Below are 14,559 nucleotides of genomic sequence, written 5' to 3' on the forward strand. Positions count from 1 at the left end.
CCTGTAGTCCAGAAGAGGGCATTAGCTCACATTATAGATGGTTGTGAGCCACCATGTGGTTGCTGGGAATTGAACTCAGGACCTCTGGAAGAACAGGCAGTGTTCTTACCCATTGAGCTATCTCTCCAGCCCCCCAACCCAGGATGGTCTTGAACTCACTATGTAGCCAAGGATGACTTTGAATTCCTGATCCTCCTTGCTCCACCTTTGGAGTGCTGGCATTATAGGTGTAGACCACCACACGTGGTTTCTGCACTGAGCTATAGTCCCAGCTCCAGTAACCTTGATAGTTTTTTAAAAAGACTTATTTATACTTGCTTTCTGTTGCTGTAATAAAACACCATGCCAAAAGCCACTTGAGGAGGAAAGGGTTTATCTCATTTACAACTCTCAGGTCACACTCCATCACTGAGAGAAGTCAGGATGAGGACTCAAGGCAGGAACCAAAGCAGAGGTCACAGAAAAATACTGCTTAATAGCTTTTTCACTCATGGCTTACTCAGCCTGCTTTCCAGTATAACTCGGGACCACCTGCCCAGGGATGAGATCGTCCCCTGCCTCCACTTGCCCGCATAGGCTGGGTCTGCTCATATTCATCATTAATCAAGAACAGTTACCACAGGCTTGCATACAGGCAATCTGATGGAGACATTTTCTCAACTGAGGTTCCCCTTCCCAGACAACTCTAACTTGTGTCAAATCAACAAAGCCACCAATCAGGACAATGTGTATGAGTGTGTGCCTGAGCATCTGGCCCGTCTCTTTGGCTCCTACCTTAGCAGTTTTGAGTAGTACTGGCCAGAGGTTTAGCAGATCTTCCTCAATCTGGACTCATCTGATGCTCTTTTCTCACCATGAGATTAAGGTTATGGGTTATGGGGCTGAGAGCAGAGCAGACATGCTCCTCTTGTCACAGCAGGGTCAAAGATAGGACATCACGATTTCTCAGTGGTGATACCTGGATGATGTGGCTACGGTGGAGCCCCCAGGTCCCTCCACTCTAATGTCACTGTTTCCTCATCCTCATGTCCCTAAGCCCACCCCACGCTCAAAGGGAAGGAGGGCTGACACTTGACTCCTGAAGAGGAGAGTGTCTACATGTTTTATTTAAAATCATTTAATAGGAAAACAACTGCTTCTCCCTCTTCTTCTCCACCAGCTTATTTAGTCATCTGGGTAATTGTATACACAAGCACATTTTTCATTAAATGCAGAGCATCCTCTGTGGAGGGATATGTGTTCTGCCTTTAGTAAAGCTGCTCTTCCTCAGTGGTGGATGGTGAATGGAGATCCATCTTGGAGCTCACATCAGCGCTACTGCCAAGGCCAGGTGTCTAACTTCTCAACTCAATTTTACTGTGAGATGGCTCAGCCAGTACAGGTGCTTGCTGCCAAACCTGATGTCCTGAGTTCAATCTCCAAAACCTGTGTAGACGAAGGAAAGAATAGCTCCTGTGAGTTGTCTTCTGACCTCAGTGTGTGCGCTGTGGCATGTGAGGATGTGTACACACACACACACACACACAGAGAACATTAAATAACTGGATACGAACCAGGCATGGTGGTGCACGCCCTTTAATCCCAGCACTTGGGAGGCAGAGGTGGGCAGATTGCTGCGAGTTCAAGCCCACCCTGGTCTACAAAGGGAATCCAGGACAGCCAAGGCTACACAGAGAAACCCTGTCTAGAAAAAACAAAGCAGAACAAACAAAACAAAACAAAACTGGATATTATGTTATCCATGTTTATTGCTATACTATTCATAATTTAAGAAATAGAATCAGCTTAGATGTCATCAGTGGAGGAATGGATAAGGAAAATGTGGTATGGAATTCATAAGCTGAAGGCTGGCATTAGGGATATGCAATGGAATTCTTTCTAGCCACAAATAAAGGAGTAATGACATGTTCAGGAAAATGGATCGAACTGGAGATCATTACATTAAGTGAAATAAACCAGATTCAGAAAGACAAAGGAGGAATGTTTTCTTTCATATATGGAATTTAAATGGAGAGAGAGAGAGAAGAGAGAGAGAGAGAGAGAGAGAGAGAGAGAGAGAGAGAGAGAGAGAGAATGTGTGTGCAAGTAGAAAAGGGACTGGGAGAGAAAGAATGAAATACTAAAAAATGGAGGAGAGAGAGGGTAATGAAATGCATGTGGCATCAAAGCAGAAGGGGTGTATTTTGGGGAGGAAGAGAAGTAAGCCAGGGTCAAGGGACACGGAGGATGGCAGTGGGGGAGGAGCTAAATGCTGACAAAATATGATGGGAAATAAGTATGAAAATGCCACAGTGGGAGCCATTAACGTTGTATGCTAATTTAAAAATACATTTAAAACAAAAAGAGCAAAACAAAACAAAACAAAAGATAGAGGAATGGAGCTCAGCCAGTAGTGCAGACCTAGCATGCCTGAAGCCGTGGGTTTGATGCCCAACACTGCAGAAACTGGGGCTGCTGCACACGTCGGTAGCTCTAGCACTCAACGTACAGGCAGAGGTTTAGGGTCATCTTGCACTTCATAAGAAGTTTGAGGCCAGCTGGGCTATATGAGACATTGTCTCCAAAAATTAAAACTGAAATGGACACTAAATATAAAGTGCACTATTACTATATAGGGCTGTGACAATTTAATGAGATTAGCTTTCAATGGTTCTGGAACACAATTGTGCTGAACTATACTGTTTGCCATCGCTTCTTCCATAATTTTAGCAAGTTAAGAAATTATGTGCACCTCTGTACCTAGAGAGAGAGAGAGGAAATGAGAGGTTGGTAACATCATCAGTTCCTCTGCTCTTCTCCTTGGTCCTAGAGCAGTCTAAGTATCTACAGCAGAGCTTTGCCATTTCTTCACTAACACAAAAACAGTGAGTTCCCAGACTAATAACACGTGACCCTGCTGCAAGTGTGGAAAATGACCACCACCTCATACCACTGCTGGGAAGAAAGTCGGTACAGCCTCTGAGGAGTGCCTTGGCAACATGGACCGTAAGCAGTAACACGCTGCAGACTTGCTGACTCAGCAGTTCCATTTGGAGCTGTTTTACCCAGATGGAAATCTTGTCCGGTAGACGTGTGCAAAGATTTAGTCATACAGACACTCAAGGCATCGACTTAAAAAGCAAAAAACTGGCAACAACGGGATGCCTATGTAAAAATTTGAATATTAAAAAATTTAAATGTTTATTTTATGCTGTGTATATGAATGTTTTGCCTGCCTGCAGGCATGTGCATCACATGGAAGTGTACTGTATCCCCTGGAACTGGGGTTATGGATGGCTGTGAGACATGTGGGTGGCAGGGAATGGAACAGGAGTCCTCTGCAAGAGCGACAAATACTCTTACTAAGCCATCTCTCCAGCCCCCGTCATGAATATGTAATAGGAATATTTAAATATTCATAGTATGCCAACGTGACAAGTAGTAGATACACAAAAGTTATAACCAATGCAATTTTATTTCTGTGAAACACACGTGTGCACACACAGAAAAAGATTAAAATGCACATGCGTAGAATCTAAACAGCCACATTACCATCTCTAGTTCCTGAGGTCATTAGTGAGTTTGTTTCTTTTTTTCTTTTTTCTTTTTTTTAATAATTTGGGTTTATCTATATTTTCCACATTGCCTACCAATAGCCTATATTATTTTTGGAAGAAGAAAAGCCAGTGCTACTTTCAACACTCTCAACATAGAAAATTTGTAAAATGCTTAATCAAGCTGCAGAACACTATTAAAGGAGGTTATGCAAAGCACCCACTGAGCATTTAATTTGATTGTTTCTTGAGATAAGAGACTGTGAGAAAATATTTGGAAAAAACAGTTTATGCAGAGTAGCTAGCCATTACCTCTGTGAATCCAAGGACTTCCTTGGTTCCTTTGGAAGTCACAAGTGGAAAACTCAAGCTCCATTCCAATTTGGAGCCATTCTTTCCACTGTTCTCACTCTTCTTCATCAAGAGAGCCTGGTGAGCGCTTACTGGGCAAGAGAGGCATTCTGCTATGCCACAGTGGCACCCGGTGGCCTACTGTGCTCTGCCATGGTCTATGGCGTTAAGATCTTGAGTGTGTTTATTAAAGGAACACTAAACAACACGAAACAAAGGAAACTACCCAGGGCCAACTGCAAAAACCACCTTACACCTCCTGGGTAGTTTTGCTTGCTCAAAAATGAAAGTGGAGTTTGTGCTTTCTTTTCTTTTTTCTTTTGTAAAGCAACCCCACCCAGGACTATATACTGCAGAATTTAGCTCATTTGCCTCCAACAGGAAAGAGTGAGGGGCTCCTGCAGTAGACTAAGAGGCTGGAGAACACAGGACCAACTTTTTGTGATGCTGGCTGAGCATGCGCCCTGGCTAGGGTGCTTGGTCCTTAAGAGAGAAAGCTGGCTGTGTGGTTTCACAATGCACCTGAACGGGGCTTGACTGCTTGTCACCTACTATGAAGCCGCTGAGGGTCAGCGCAGTTACTGGTTCTAGCGGCCAAAGCTTCTCATTTCATCCAGTGGATTTATTTGGAAGAAAAGAAGGCCCAAGACCCAGGCTGGCACTAGTTGATATTTCAAGCATACAAAGCTTATTTTAAGCATATTTTAAAACCCTTTCTTTCCTTCTCTCTCTCGATAGGGTCTCATGTAGCATATTTAAGGCAGAATGTTGGGAGGTGGATTTGGGGGAGGGGCAGAACATCGAGACAGGGTCTCTCCGTGTAGCCTTGGCTGTCCTGGACTCACTTTGTAGACCACTGTGTTGGTCTTGAACTCACAGCGATCCACCTGCCTCTGCCTCTTGAGTGCTGGGATCTCAGGTATGTGCCATGGCACCTGGCAGAGTTTTGTTTTTGTTTTTTATTTTTAACTGTTTTGGGTTAGCCACTTAGTAGGGCAAAATTAGGTTTGGTTTTGCTCAATTTCAAGCCACAAAGAGTTCAAAGGAGCTGATGCAATACTAGCGCGGCGCACTGGGTGGAGGCAGGGGGATCAGGAGTTCCAGGCCAGCCTTGTCTACACAGCAAACTCAATCCCAGGCTCGGCAACAGGGGCAACAAGAGTCTCAAAACAAAACAGCAGCAGCAAGGACAGACGGCAAGAACCAAAACACACTCAGCTGAGTAGCAACGGGAGGCAGAGACTACAGTGGCCGGATGTTGCCCAGCAGAGCTCACTGGACACATTTTAGAAACAAGAGGGACCATCTTCTCTGGAGAAGAGAGAGGAACAGTGACACAGGGAACAAGCATGGCTGTGTTTCTAGTCGTGAGCTAGCTCTTGCTGCCTCTCCCTCCCCCGTCCCCATCTTCCTTCATCCTTGCCCTCTTCCTTTGTGCTACATCCCAAGTTGACCTTTGACCTTCACATACATGCCTCATCATCCATGCCTCTCCACACAGATTAAAGAAACAGGTGTAATTAAAGAATTTTTTTTCTCTTAGAGGGTGATGACAATACCACCATATAGCTTCTTAGATTACAAGGCACACTAACACAAATGTTTTATTGTTTCACACAATACTTCCCCCCCACCCCTCACTGCTGAGGTTTGAATTCAGGGCCTCAGGCAATGCCTTCCCAGGTTGCCTTCCCAGAGAGTAGAGAGCTGCTAAGCCTTAAGGGCTCAGTCCAGTCTGTGCCTCAGGAGGTCACAGAGCCACCCTGGATGGAAAGTGAGACAGATGAAATGGACATCACATAGCAATGGCATGGGATAAACAAAACAAACAAACAAACAAATAAATGTTTAAGAATAAGGTAGAGAAAGGATTGAGAAACGTATTTCATCTCTGACCTCCAAATGCACCCACTGGATGAGCATACCATACATAGATGTATACATGTATACACTACACACACACACAAACACACACACACACATGCACACACAGACATGCACATGTGCAGACATGTATGCACACACATGCACACATGCACATGCACTTGCAAACTCATGCACACATGCACACAACACATGCACACACATGCACATGTGCACACATATGCACACACACACACACACACTCATTCACACTCTGAAAGCAGAAAGATTAGTTCAAGAGAAAAGAAGTGAAGCATATCTGAACAGTGACCTCACTCACTATGAATTGCTTCTTTCTCTTTTGGTCATTGGTTTGCATTTGGTCCTGAATCCTTTCTCCTCTGTAGCCACACAAGGCACTCTATAAGCTGCAGCTGAAGACGCGAGGCCGTGCTGCATTCTGTAGGAGGACTAGAAAGCAGAGAAATACGCTGATAAATTGAAATAAAGACTCTTGCAGGCTCCTGGTAAAGTTGCCAAGATGTTCTCAGAGCTGAGCATCTGGCTAGCCAGCCTGGAAGAGATTTTGTTAGTTTCCCATTTGTAAGAATTCCCACAAAGAGCAGTCTGCTGTGTCAGCCTTTCAGATATTGCAACTGTTGGAAAGCACGTGGTGGAATTCACAGAGATGACAATTTTCTCACTCAAGTATGAAGTATTAGATAATAGACTATAGTTAATTTGAATAGAACTTAGGAGACAGTAATGTTTCTGGCTTTTATTAAAATAAATTAAAGAACAGTCAAGTTAGGTTATATATACAAATATACAGTCACTAAAGTGTTTAATCCTTATACAGCTTTCTTAACATCTCATGTTAATTTTTTGTTTTGTTTTGTTTTTTGTTTTTGAGACAGGGTTTCTCTCTGTAGCCTTGGCTGTTCTGGTCTCGCTCTATAGACCAGGCTGGCCTTGAACTCACAGAGATCTGCCTGCCTCTGTCTCCCAGAGTCCTGGGATTACAAGCGTGTGCCACCATGCCTGGCCTTTCAGTTAAAATTTTGTAAATACCATACTATTATATGTTTAACATAATTCAATCAAAACTGCTTTGTAGTAAACTCTAGTGGCTTAGATTACCACTATGCTAGCAAATAAATGCTAATTAACTATAGCTACAACTTCAAGCGATCTGAAATAGCCCAGCCTCTATACAGACACATTCGCAAATAACCAGTGAGCACAGGCATCTTCTGCAGCATGGTGACATTTAGAGGGATGCTCAGCGGCTCCGTTTAACAGCTCTATTACTTTGCTTCTGTTTGCTGGAGGGCCTCACTGTGCAGCCTCGCCTGGCCTTGAACTTGGAATCTCCCGTCCTGCCCCTTGATACAAACATGCGCCATCGTACCTGGACAATTCTAGCCCGGCCTGGTTTTGAACTCTACGTGTAGCGAAGGACAGTGACTTTGAACTTCTAATTCCAGATAGGCGTGACTCCAGCTGTTTTGTCCCATGCTGGAGAGGAACCCAGGGTTTCCTGCATCTCAGGCAAAGATGCCGCAGATTTAGCTGCATCCCCAGCCTTTCACAAGGCTTAGTAAAACTAAAACAGGGATAATTTTAAACTGTAGACCAGCACATAGTCATTGTTTTATGTTTTAATATAACTGTAATTAGGTCAGAAATGGAATACTAAGAAACTCACCAAGGCAAAGAACATTTAGTACATTTCTACTTTCCAGCAAGATCTTTAGATATCTCAACAGATGACAACAATGGTGTTCTACATATGTAGGGATTATTTGTAATTTATACATCCAGCTGCAGGGACTTGGGTTCAATCAACTTGTGGAGAACGGGTGTTGAGACAAGCTCGCGCTATGTAGATCGGGCTGGCCTCCAACTTGTCTTTTGACTTCTGCATATGAGGTCTCTCCTTCCCCACCTCATCTTTCTTATACACACAAGTAGATTTGAAAAGAAGAAGAAAAAAAAAAAAAAAAAGGAAAAAGAAACCCTGGTGTACCAGGGACAACGTTGGGGTGTGCAGCCAGTGACTGAGGGACGTTACTGGCGTGCGTTGGGCGACTCCTTGTAGTTTCTCTGCTGTTAGCCACGTATGCTGCAGCAATGTAAATGCAGAACACGGTGAGACCGGCCACACTGAGAAGAAATTCCAGCGTGGAGGGTCAGTGTCATGCCCTCTATGAACGGCAGCCAGCGAGCGGATCTGATTCTGGTCCAGGACGTTACGCGGCCGCTGAAGGGACAAGGTATACAGAAGGCTCTCCTAGGTCGAAGTGCACGCCCACAGATTCACAGTATCAACTGCCTAAGAAAGTACAGCTGGGATGAGAGTGTCTCCTCGGTATGTGCCATTTTGGCACTGTGACATTTAAGGAGAATGTTCTAGGGGATAAAGTTGGTGTGGAATAAGCACAGGGTAAGAATTAGTGGTGGTCAGAGCAATGCAGCCCTAGGAGGCGCCTTCATCGTCATGTCGCTCATTTGCATTTGCAGCACTGAGGACCCCTGCCTTGTACAAATATATACATGCTAAATGAATGGCCTGGGAACAGGGTCCCTAAATGTTTGGAAGATGATCGAATTTTAGCTGGAGGACTTGTTTTCTTCCATCGGGTGTGGGGGAGCCGTGGCTTCCAGGTATAAGAGGCAACAGCTGATTCTAATAGCAGAACGAGACAAAAATGAGAAAGTGAATTGAAGACCATACCTGTAGGCGCCATCTAGGTCAGAAGTGATAAGATGGCAACAAAAGACACCCACAGCACAAAGAGGTCAAAGGTCACTGGCTTTAAAATTATGCTCGTACCCTTTCCCAAAAATTGTGCTCCTCTGATACTTGAATGGAAAATTCGGTTCTGTGAGTTATTTCGAGGTTCCCATGGCCAGACTGTTTCTTACTTCAATACGGCGTTGCTGCATGTGCAGTCAATGATTAAAAGATTTTCGCCAGCTTTTTCACGAGAATCCCTGGTGACAACCTCGTGGGCACATCATGCTTTAAAAGCTAGGCTTTTTCCTGCATCTGTTGACAGTGGTCTTAAGGAAGTCATTGCCTACCATGAGGAGATCCAGAGTCCACATCGAGGTACACGCCTGGACTCTCGGAGCCAAGCAGACAGGAGCAAGCAGACCCCTGTGGAACCTACCCCCTGCTCCCTCCCTCCCTCCCTCCCTCCCTCCCTGTCCTTTCTTTTAAATACAATGACAACAGAATGCCAGCACTCCATCAGGGGAGGGAAGCTGTCCTACTGCAGCCTTCAGGAGTGAGGGTTATTAGGAGTAAGGGCCTCGAGACCAGGATTGGGCCTTGAGGAGGGCGGGGCAGGAAGAGCATTAAGCAGAAAGTACAGTGTGTGTGAGGTGGGGCCTTCGAGGGAAGGCGGGGCTTCTTTATAGGAAAGGACTTCATTACAGTAGCCGTGTCAGGATGCCTGAGTGGTCTAAGAGAGTATGAGAGACAGGGAGAAAGAGAGATAGCTTCTGAGAGAGAGAGAGAGAGAGAGAGAGAGAGAGAGAGAGAGAGAGGGAGAGAGAACAGAACTATGTTCAGACAAATTCCCCAGAGCGTCCCTAAAGCAAAGGGGTATCAGGTTTTTAGATGCTTTGGGGAGGTTTTACAGCCCATGATTCAGTTCAACATAACGTACACGACCTTTTGTCCCAGTAAATGTCTAAGGCTATTTCCTTTATGAAAGACATGATAACTAACAGATAAATGACCAAAAATTAGAACAACGATGGAAGACTGAGCAAACACAAAATATATCATTCATCAGCCACTGATAAATTGAAAATTACCATGTGGACTTATTAACAAATAGCATTCATCTATTTAATTTATTTCAATGATATGCATTAAATATCTTAATGTGTTAGATGTTATTTATTTTTAATGCTGGTGTGGAAAAACATTCAAGACAAGCCTGCTATCATCGAGTTTATGTTTTCACTTGGAAGTTGCCTCACAGGAGTCTGCCGTCTTGTTCTGTCCTTGTGTGACAGTCTTGGTTGCTAGGCAAGTGCTCCGTCACTGAGCTAGCCCCGGCCCTGGTTTCTTCCTTTTGATTTTTCTAGGAAAAGCCTAGAAAGGCAGTCTTGGCTGCCTGCATGGGCCAAAGATGAGCAGCTGGAGCCCACTGAAAGGGGGGGGCCTGTCCCAGTGCTGGCTGGTTGTGATGGGGTGCCCTTAGGGTAGATACGTCATCTGGCAGGTTGTAGATCCAATCAGCATGACAGAAGAGATGTGAAACTTAGTTCAGTTGCAGGCTGTTCACCTGTAATCCCAGTTACTTGGGAGGCTGAGGGGGCGGGAGAGGGGTGGGGTTGTCACTTGAGCCCGAGAGCTGGAGACTAATTTGGGAAACATAAGGACAGCCCCAACTGTGGACACGTATGGTTTGAATAAGACCTTTCAACAAGCTCGCTCTTTTCACAGTTGTAGGTTTTATTACAGTAATTACCAGTATTTACTGAGATTAATACAACTAAATCAGAACAGCAGCAACCAAAGTTTTGGTGTTCCTCTTGCCTGACTTTGAAAAGTAGAAAAAGTTAAAAAAAAAAAAAAAGCATTACTGTATCACTTCAGGTTGGGAACTGTGGTACCTGCTGACGCCGCCGTCTGCTTCTACCCTCACTGCGGCCTTTGCTTTTCGTTTGGTCCTCTCGGGAGGAATGGAAGTAAGCACTGTCCAGCAGCTGGGCACAGGTCAGCCTCTCATCTGGGCTCATCTTTAGACAGCCCTTTGAAGGAGAGAGAAGGCAAAACTGGTTTAAGAGATTGGCTTATTTGGTTACTGTGAACCCAAAACTCTGGAGAAGGAGTCAGCAAACATGGTTGAAAAAGGCCAGTGCCAGGCTGGGATCGGTGCTTGCCAAGCCCACGTGGGGCTCTGGGTTTAATCCCCAAAACAACAGAAACTGGGTGCCTGGCTCAGAAGGTAACGGTGCTTGCAGCCAAGACTGATAAGGGTTCAATCCCAGGAACCCCCACAGCAGAAGAAAGAAGTAGCTTCCACAAGTTGTCCTGTGACCTCCACACACATGTTGTGGCATGTGTGTGTGTACACACACACACACACACACACACACACACACACACAGAGTAATGAACAGATAAACAACCTCAAATTAGATCAAAGATGGAATAATGAGCAAACACAAAATGTATCAACCATCAGCTTCTGTATGTTGAAAATTACCACATGGGTTTAGTGGTAAATAACACCTGTCTATTTAGTTTATTTCAATGTTATGTAATAAGTATCTTATATATGTTAGATATTGGTTTTGGTGTTATTGAGGGAAAAAAAATCAAGGAATGTGGAGCAACTGATCATATTACACCCATAAGAGCAGATATCAGTGAATTAATGCTTCCTCCTAGTGCACAGGCCATTTTTATCAACTCTCACACAATCTAGTATGTCCTGCCTAGAGAATGGTTCCGCCCACTGTGGGCAACGCAGGCGTGCACCACCACGCCCGGCTTCATGCATATTCTTATGTGAGGTTTTCAGAAATGTAGCCCACTGAATGAGTTTCTGAGTCTAAGAAGAGGCTGCCATCCTGAGTTCTCTGGAGCTTCATACTGGGAACTATGCCTTGCTTGCCTCATCTTTTGAGTGCTGATATTGATTTGATGGAGACAGCTCCCCAGTCCCTCATCTCCCCAAATTAACACTTTCTGTAAATGTGGACCAGTCCTTAAAAGTGCTCCTCTCAGCCAGCTTCAAACCTGCTGAAAGGTCTCGAATCAGGACGCAAGAAACAAGCTGCAAAGTCCAAGGCGGGATTCGTTTCTCTCTAAAACATAATGTAAAAGTTGTGTGTGTGTGCACACATGTCCAGGAACATGTCGGGATGAGGGGTGGGACTGAACCCAGGTCCTCAGGCTTATGCGGGTACTTTGCCACCCTCAGCCATGTCACCTTCCTCCTCCTCTTGTCATATTAAATTACTCTTCTCCACTTTGGCCTATGCTCCTCATAGCCTCCCCACCTCCATGTTGAATGGCCAGGCCTGATAATTACAATTTATAGTTAATCCCATTTACCTTCATGAAACTTAAAGCCACAGGCTGAACATTTGAGAATTTTTCTTCAAGAGTCTCCTGGAAAGCAAAGAATTTCAGTGTCACATAACCACAAAGTAATGAATATGTCCGTGTGTGTGTGTGTGTGTGTGTGTGTGTGTGTGTGTATGTATGTATGTATGTATGTATGTACATATTTCATAGTCTTGGGGAACTTTATAGGACTTTTGCATAAATTTACAGCCTTATGCATGCTAGGCAAACATTCTACCATGGAATTATCTCTCTACCCATAGTGTGTGTATTTGACAATAAGAGCACTTTGGAGAAACACCCTTAGTATGTTTGATGAACCTTTTAAAGTTTTTGTTTGTTTGTTTAGTTGGTTATTCAAGATAGGGTTTCCCCGTGTAGCCTTGCCTGTTCTGGACTTGTTATGTAGACCAGGCTGGCCTCGAACTCACGGCAATCCGCCCGCCTCTGCCTCCCTGAGTGCTGCGATTATGGATGTGTGCCGCCAAGCCTGGCCTTTTAAAGTTTTTAAAAACAGGTTTTTACATAATCTTGTACTATAGTATAAAGGCTCAAGAGATATAAAACTAGAGTGCTTCCTTAAGCTTGTAATGGCTTCCTCTTGGTGCTAGTAATCCTGGGAGGGAAGGGGACGGGGACGCTTCAAACAAGAAGCTAAGAAATGCCCCACCTGAAATCCTGCCCCAGAGCTTGGCTGTTGGAGCCCGGCATGTTAATGAGGACGCTCTGGGCATTCTTGAAAACACACTGACTTACACACTGGAAAACACCACAGCAACCAATAGGAGGCAAAGCCAGTCAGAAGAGCAGGGAGGGAAGGATTGGAGGAACGGCAAAGGTAAGAGGAACAGTCTTCTACGGGCGAGTTTGTTGCGTCTTATTCTTTACATTAAGTGTGTTATATAAATAATCCTTGGGTGGCTTTTTTTGCTTTGTCCATTTTTCATGTGTGTATATGCATGTTTCTACATGTATGTGTGTGAGCATGTGTGATTGTGTGTGAGTGAGAGTATGTGAGTGAGTGTGCATGAGTGTGTGTGTGTGTGTGCATGCGTGGAGGCAAAGGCTGGTGTCAACCATCATCCCCTTCACTCTTTCACCTTGGTCACTGAGGCCGGGCACCTCAGACTCAGAGCTCATCCTATGGCTAGTCTCCCTAACTAGGTGGCTCTAGGAACCACTTCCTGAGGTTAGAACTTGGGCAGGCCCCCACAGCTGGGCAGTCTCTATATGGATCTGGGGGGGGGGGGGCTCCTTGCATACTTGTGAAGTGAATGGCTTTACTGCGGAGCCATCTCTCCATCCCTCCTTTACCTTTTAACATTGTAAGTCAACCTTTAACCTTGTGTTATAGTTGTGACAAGCTTTACAAACCATAGTTAAAAAGAAAGAAGATCTTAGGTAAAGTAAGGCATTACATGAAATTGTGGACTCTAGTCACATGCCGCAGTCACCATCTGTCTTCCCCTGCTGCAGCCCAGTGCTGTGTGGACCATGCCTCTCCCGAGAGGGCTCTCCTTTCCCCCCCACTGGGCAGACAGACAGTATGGAAATGGTTTGGGTTGGAGTTGTTCTGAGACGGAGTCTCCTGGCTGCCTGGGACTCACTACAGACCTTCAGCTTGGCCTTCAGCTTGTGGCGTCTTCCGGTCCCTTGCTTCCTCACGGCTGGGATTACAGGTTTGGGCCACAACACCAAGAGCAGCATGGGGTTTGGGAGGTGAGACCCTGAGCTTAGGTGATCTGATAGAGGGAGCTGGATAAGGCAGACTAGGAGAAAACATGTCCATGGATTGGGAGCAGCAAAGGCACAGCAGATCCTATAGAATGAACTCCCATGAGGGAACTATGGGGGAAAAGTGTTTTGTTTTATGCAGGGCAGTGAGTAGTCTGGGGTCTCCTCTATGTTTCAGGCTGGACTCGAACACCTGCTCCTGCTGCTCCTGCCTCCGAGTGTTAGGGTAATAGGAATATTGAGCTGATTTGAAAACTGTTTTCTTTTTAATTTTTAAAAATTTATTTCTACTGCTGTCAGGTTTGTTCTACAAGCTGGAATATAAATTAAATCAAAACATATCTTCAAAATAAAGAAAACTGAAGTATTGTTGTGAGACAGTAATTACTTCAGGGAAAGTTAACATTAGTATTTGACCAAAAACATCAAGGTGCTGTGTCAGACACTAAGTGTGATTTAAATTTAAATGTACATCAATTGTAGAGATGGGACAGGTAAATTATTCCTTTTTTTTTTTTTTAGTTTCCTGGACTCACTTTGTAGACCAGGCTGACCTTGAACTCCCAGCGATCCCTCTGCCTCTGCCTCCTGAGTGCCGGGATTACAGGTGTGCACCACCATGCCTGGCCTCCTCCTTTATTGTTTTTATTAATTATTATTATTTTGGTATGTATGTGGGGAGATGCGCCAATGTGTAAAACCACGCAAGTGTGTGAGGAGGCCACTGGGTGTCCTCTAGCGTTCTACCCCTTACTCCCTTAGGGTAGGGTCTGTCACCGAACTGTTTTTAAGCTGCACTGGCAGTCAGCAAGGCCCAATGCCCCCTGTTGCCACTGCTCGGGCTACGGCATGCCCAGCCACGCACCCCTTCCTGCGTGGGTGCTGAGTCCTCATTCTGTGTGGGTCCTGGGTCCTCATTCAGTGTGGGCGCTGGGTCCTCATTCTGTGTGGGTCCTGGGTCCTCGTTCCACGTGGGTGCTG

General features: G+C 45.0%; 1 protein-coding gene across 5 annotated transcripts in view; it reads right to left on the reverse strand.

Moving 5' to 3' along the window:
* Positions 1-361: 361 nt before the first annotated feature.
* The window catches only part of CDKL4 (cyclin dependent kinase like 4), a 44,116-nt gene continuing 29,918 nt past the window's right edge, over positions 362-14,559 (reverse strand). The window contains exons 8-11 of one of the 5 annotated variants that reach the window (XM_084791735.1): positions 11,833-11,889; positions 10,383-10,520; positions 6,088-6,218; positions 362-1,425 (exon numbers count right to left, since the gene is read on the reverse strand). In XM_084791735.1, the coding sequence (XP_084647861.1) occupies position 1,425; positions 6,088-6,218; positions 10,383-10,520; positions 11,833-11,889 (327 nt within the window). In that variant the 3' untranslated portion in view covers positions 362-1,424. Of the gene's footprint in view, positions 1,426-5,500; positions 5,648-6,087; positions 6,219-6,327; positions 8,437-10,382; positions 10,521-11,832; positions 11,890-14,559 lie in introns of those variants that run through there. The other 4 variants (XM_084791734.1, XM_084791732.1, XM_084791733.1 and 1 more) reach the window with 4 other exon arrangements.

The sequence above is a fragment of the Acomys minous genome (assembly GCF_964271855.1).
Source record: "Acomys minous genome assembly, chromosome: 8".
In the NCBI taxonomy this organism is placed as follows: Eukaryota; Metazoa; Chordata; class Mammalia; order Rodentia; family Muridae; genus Acomys; species Acomys minous.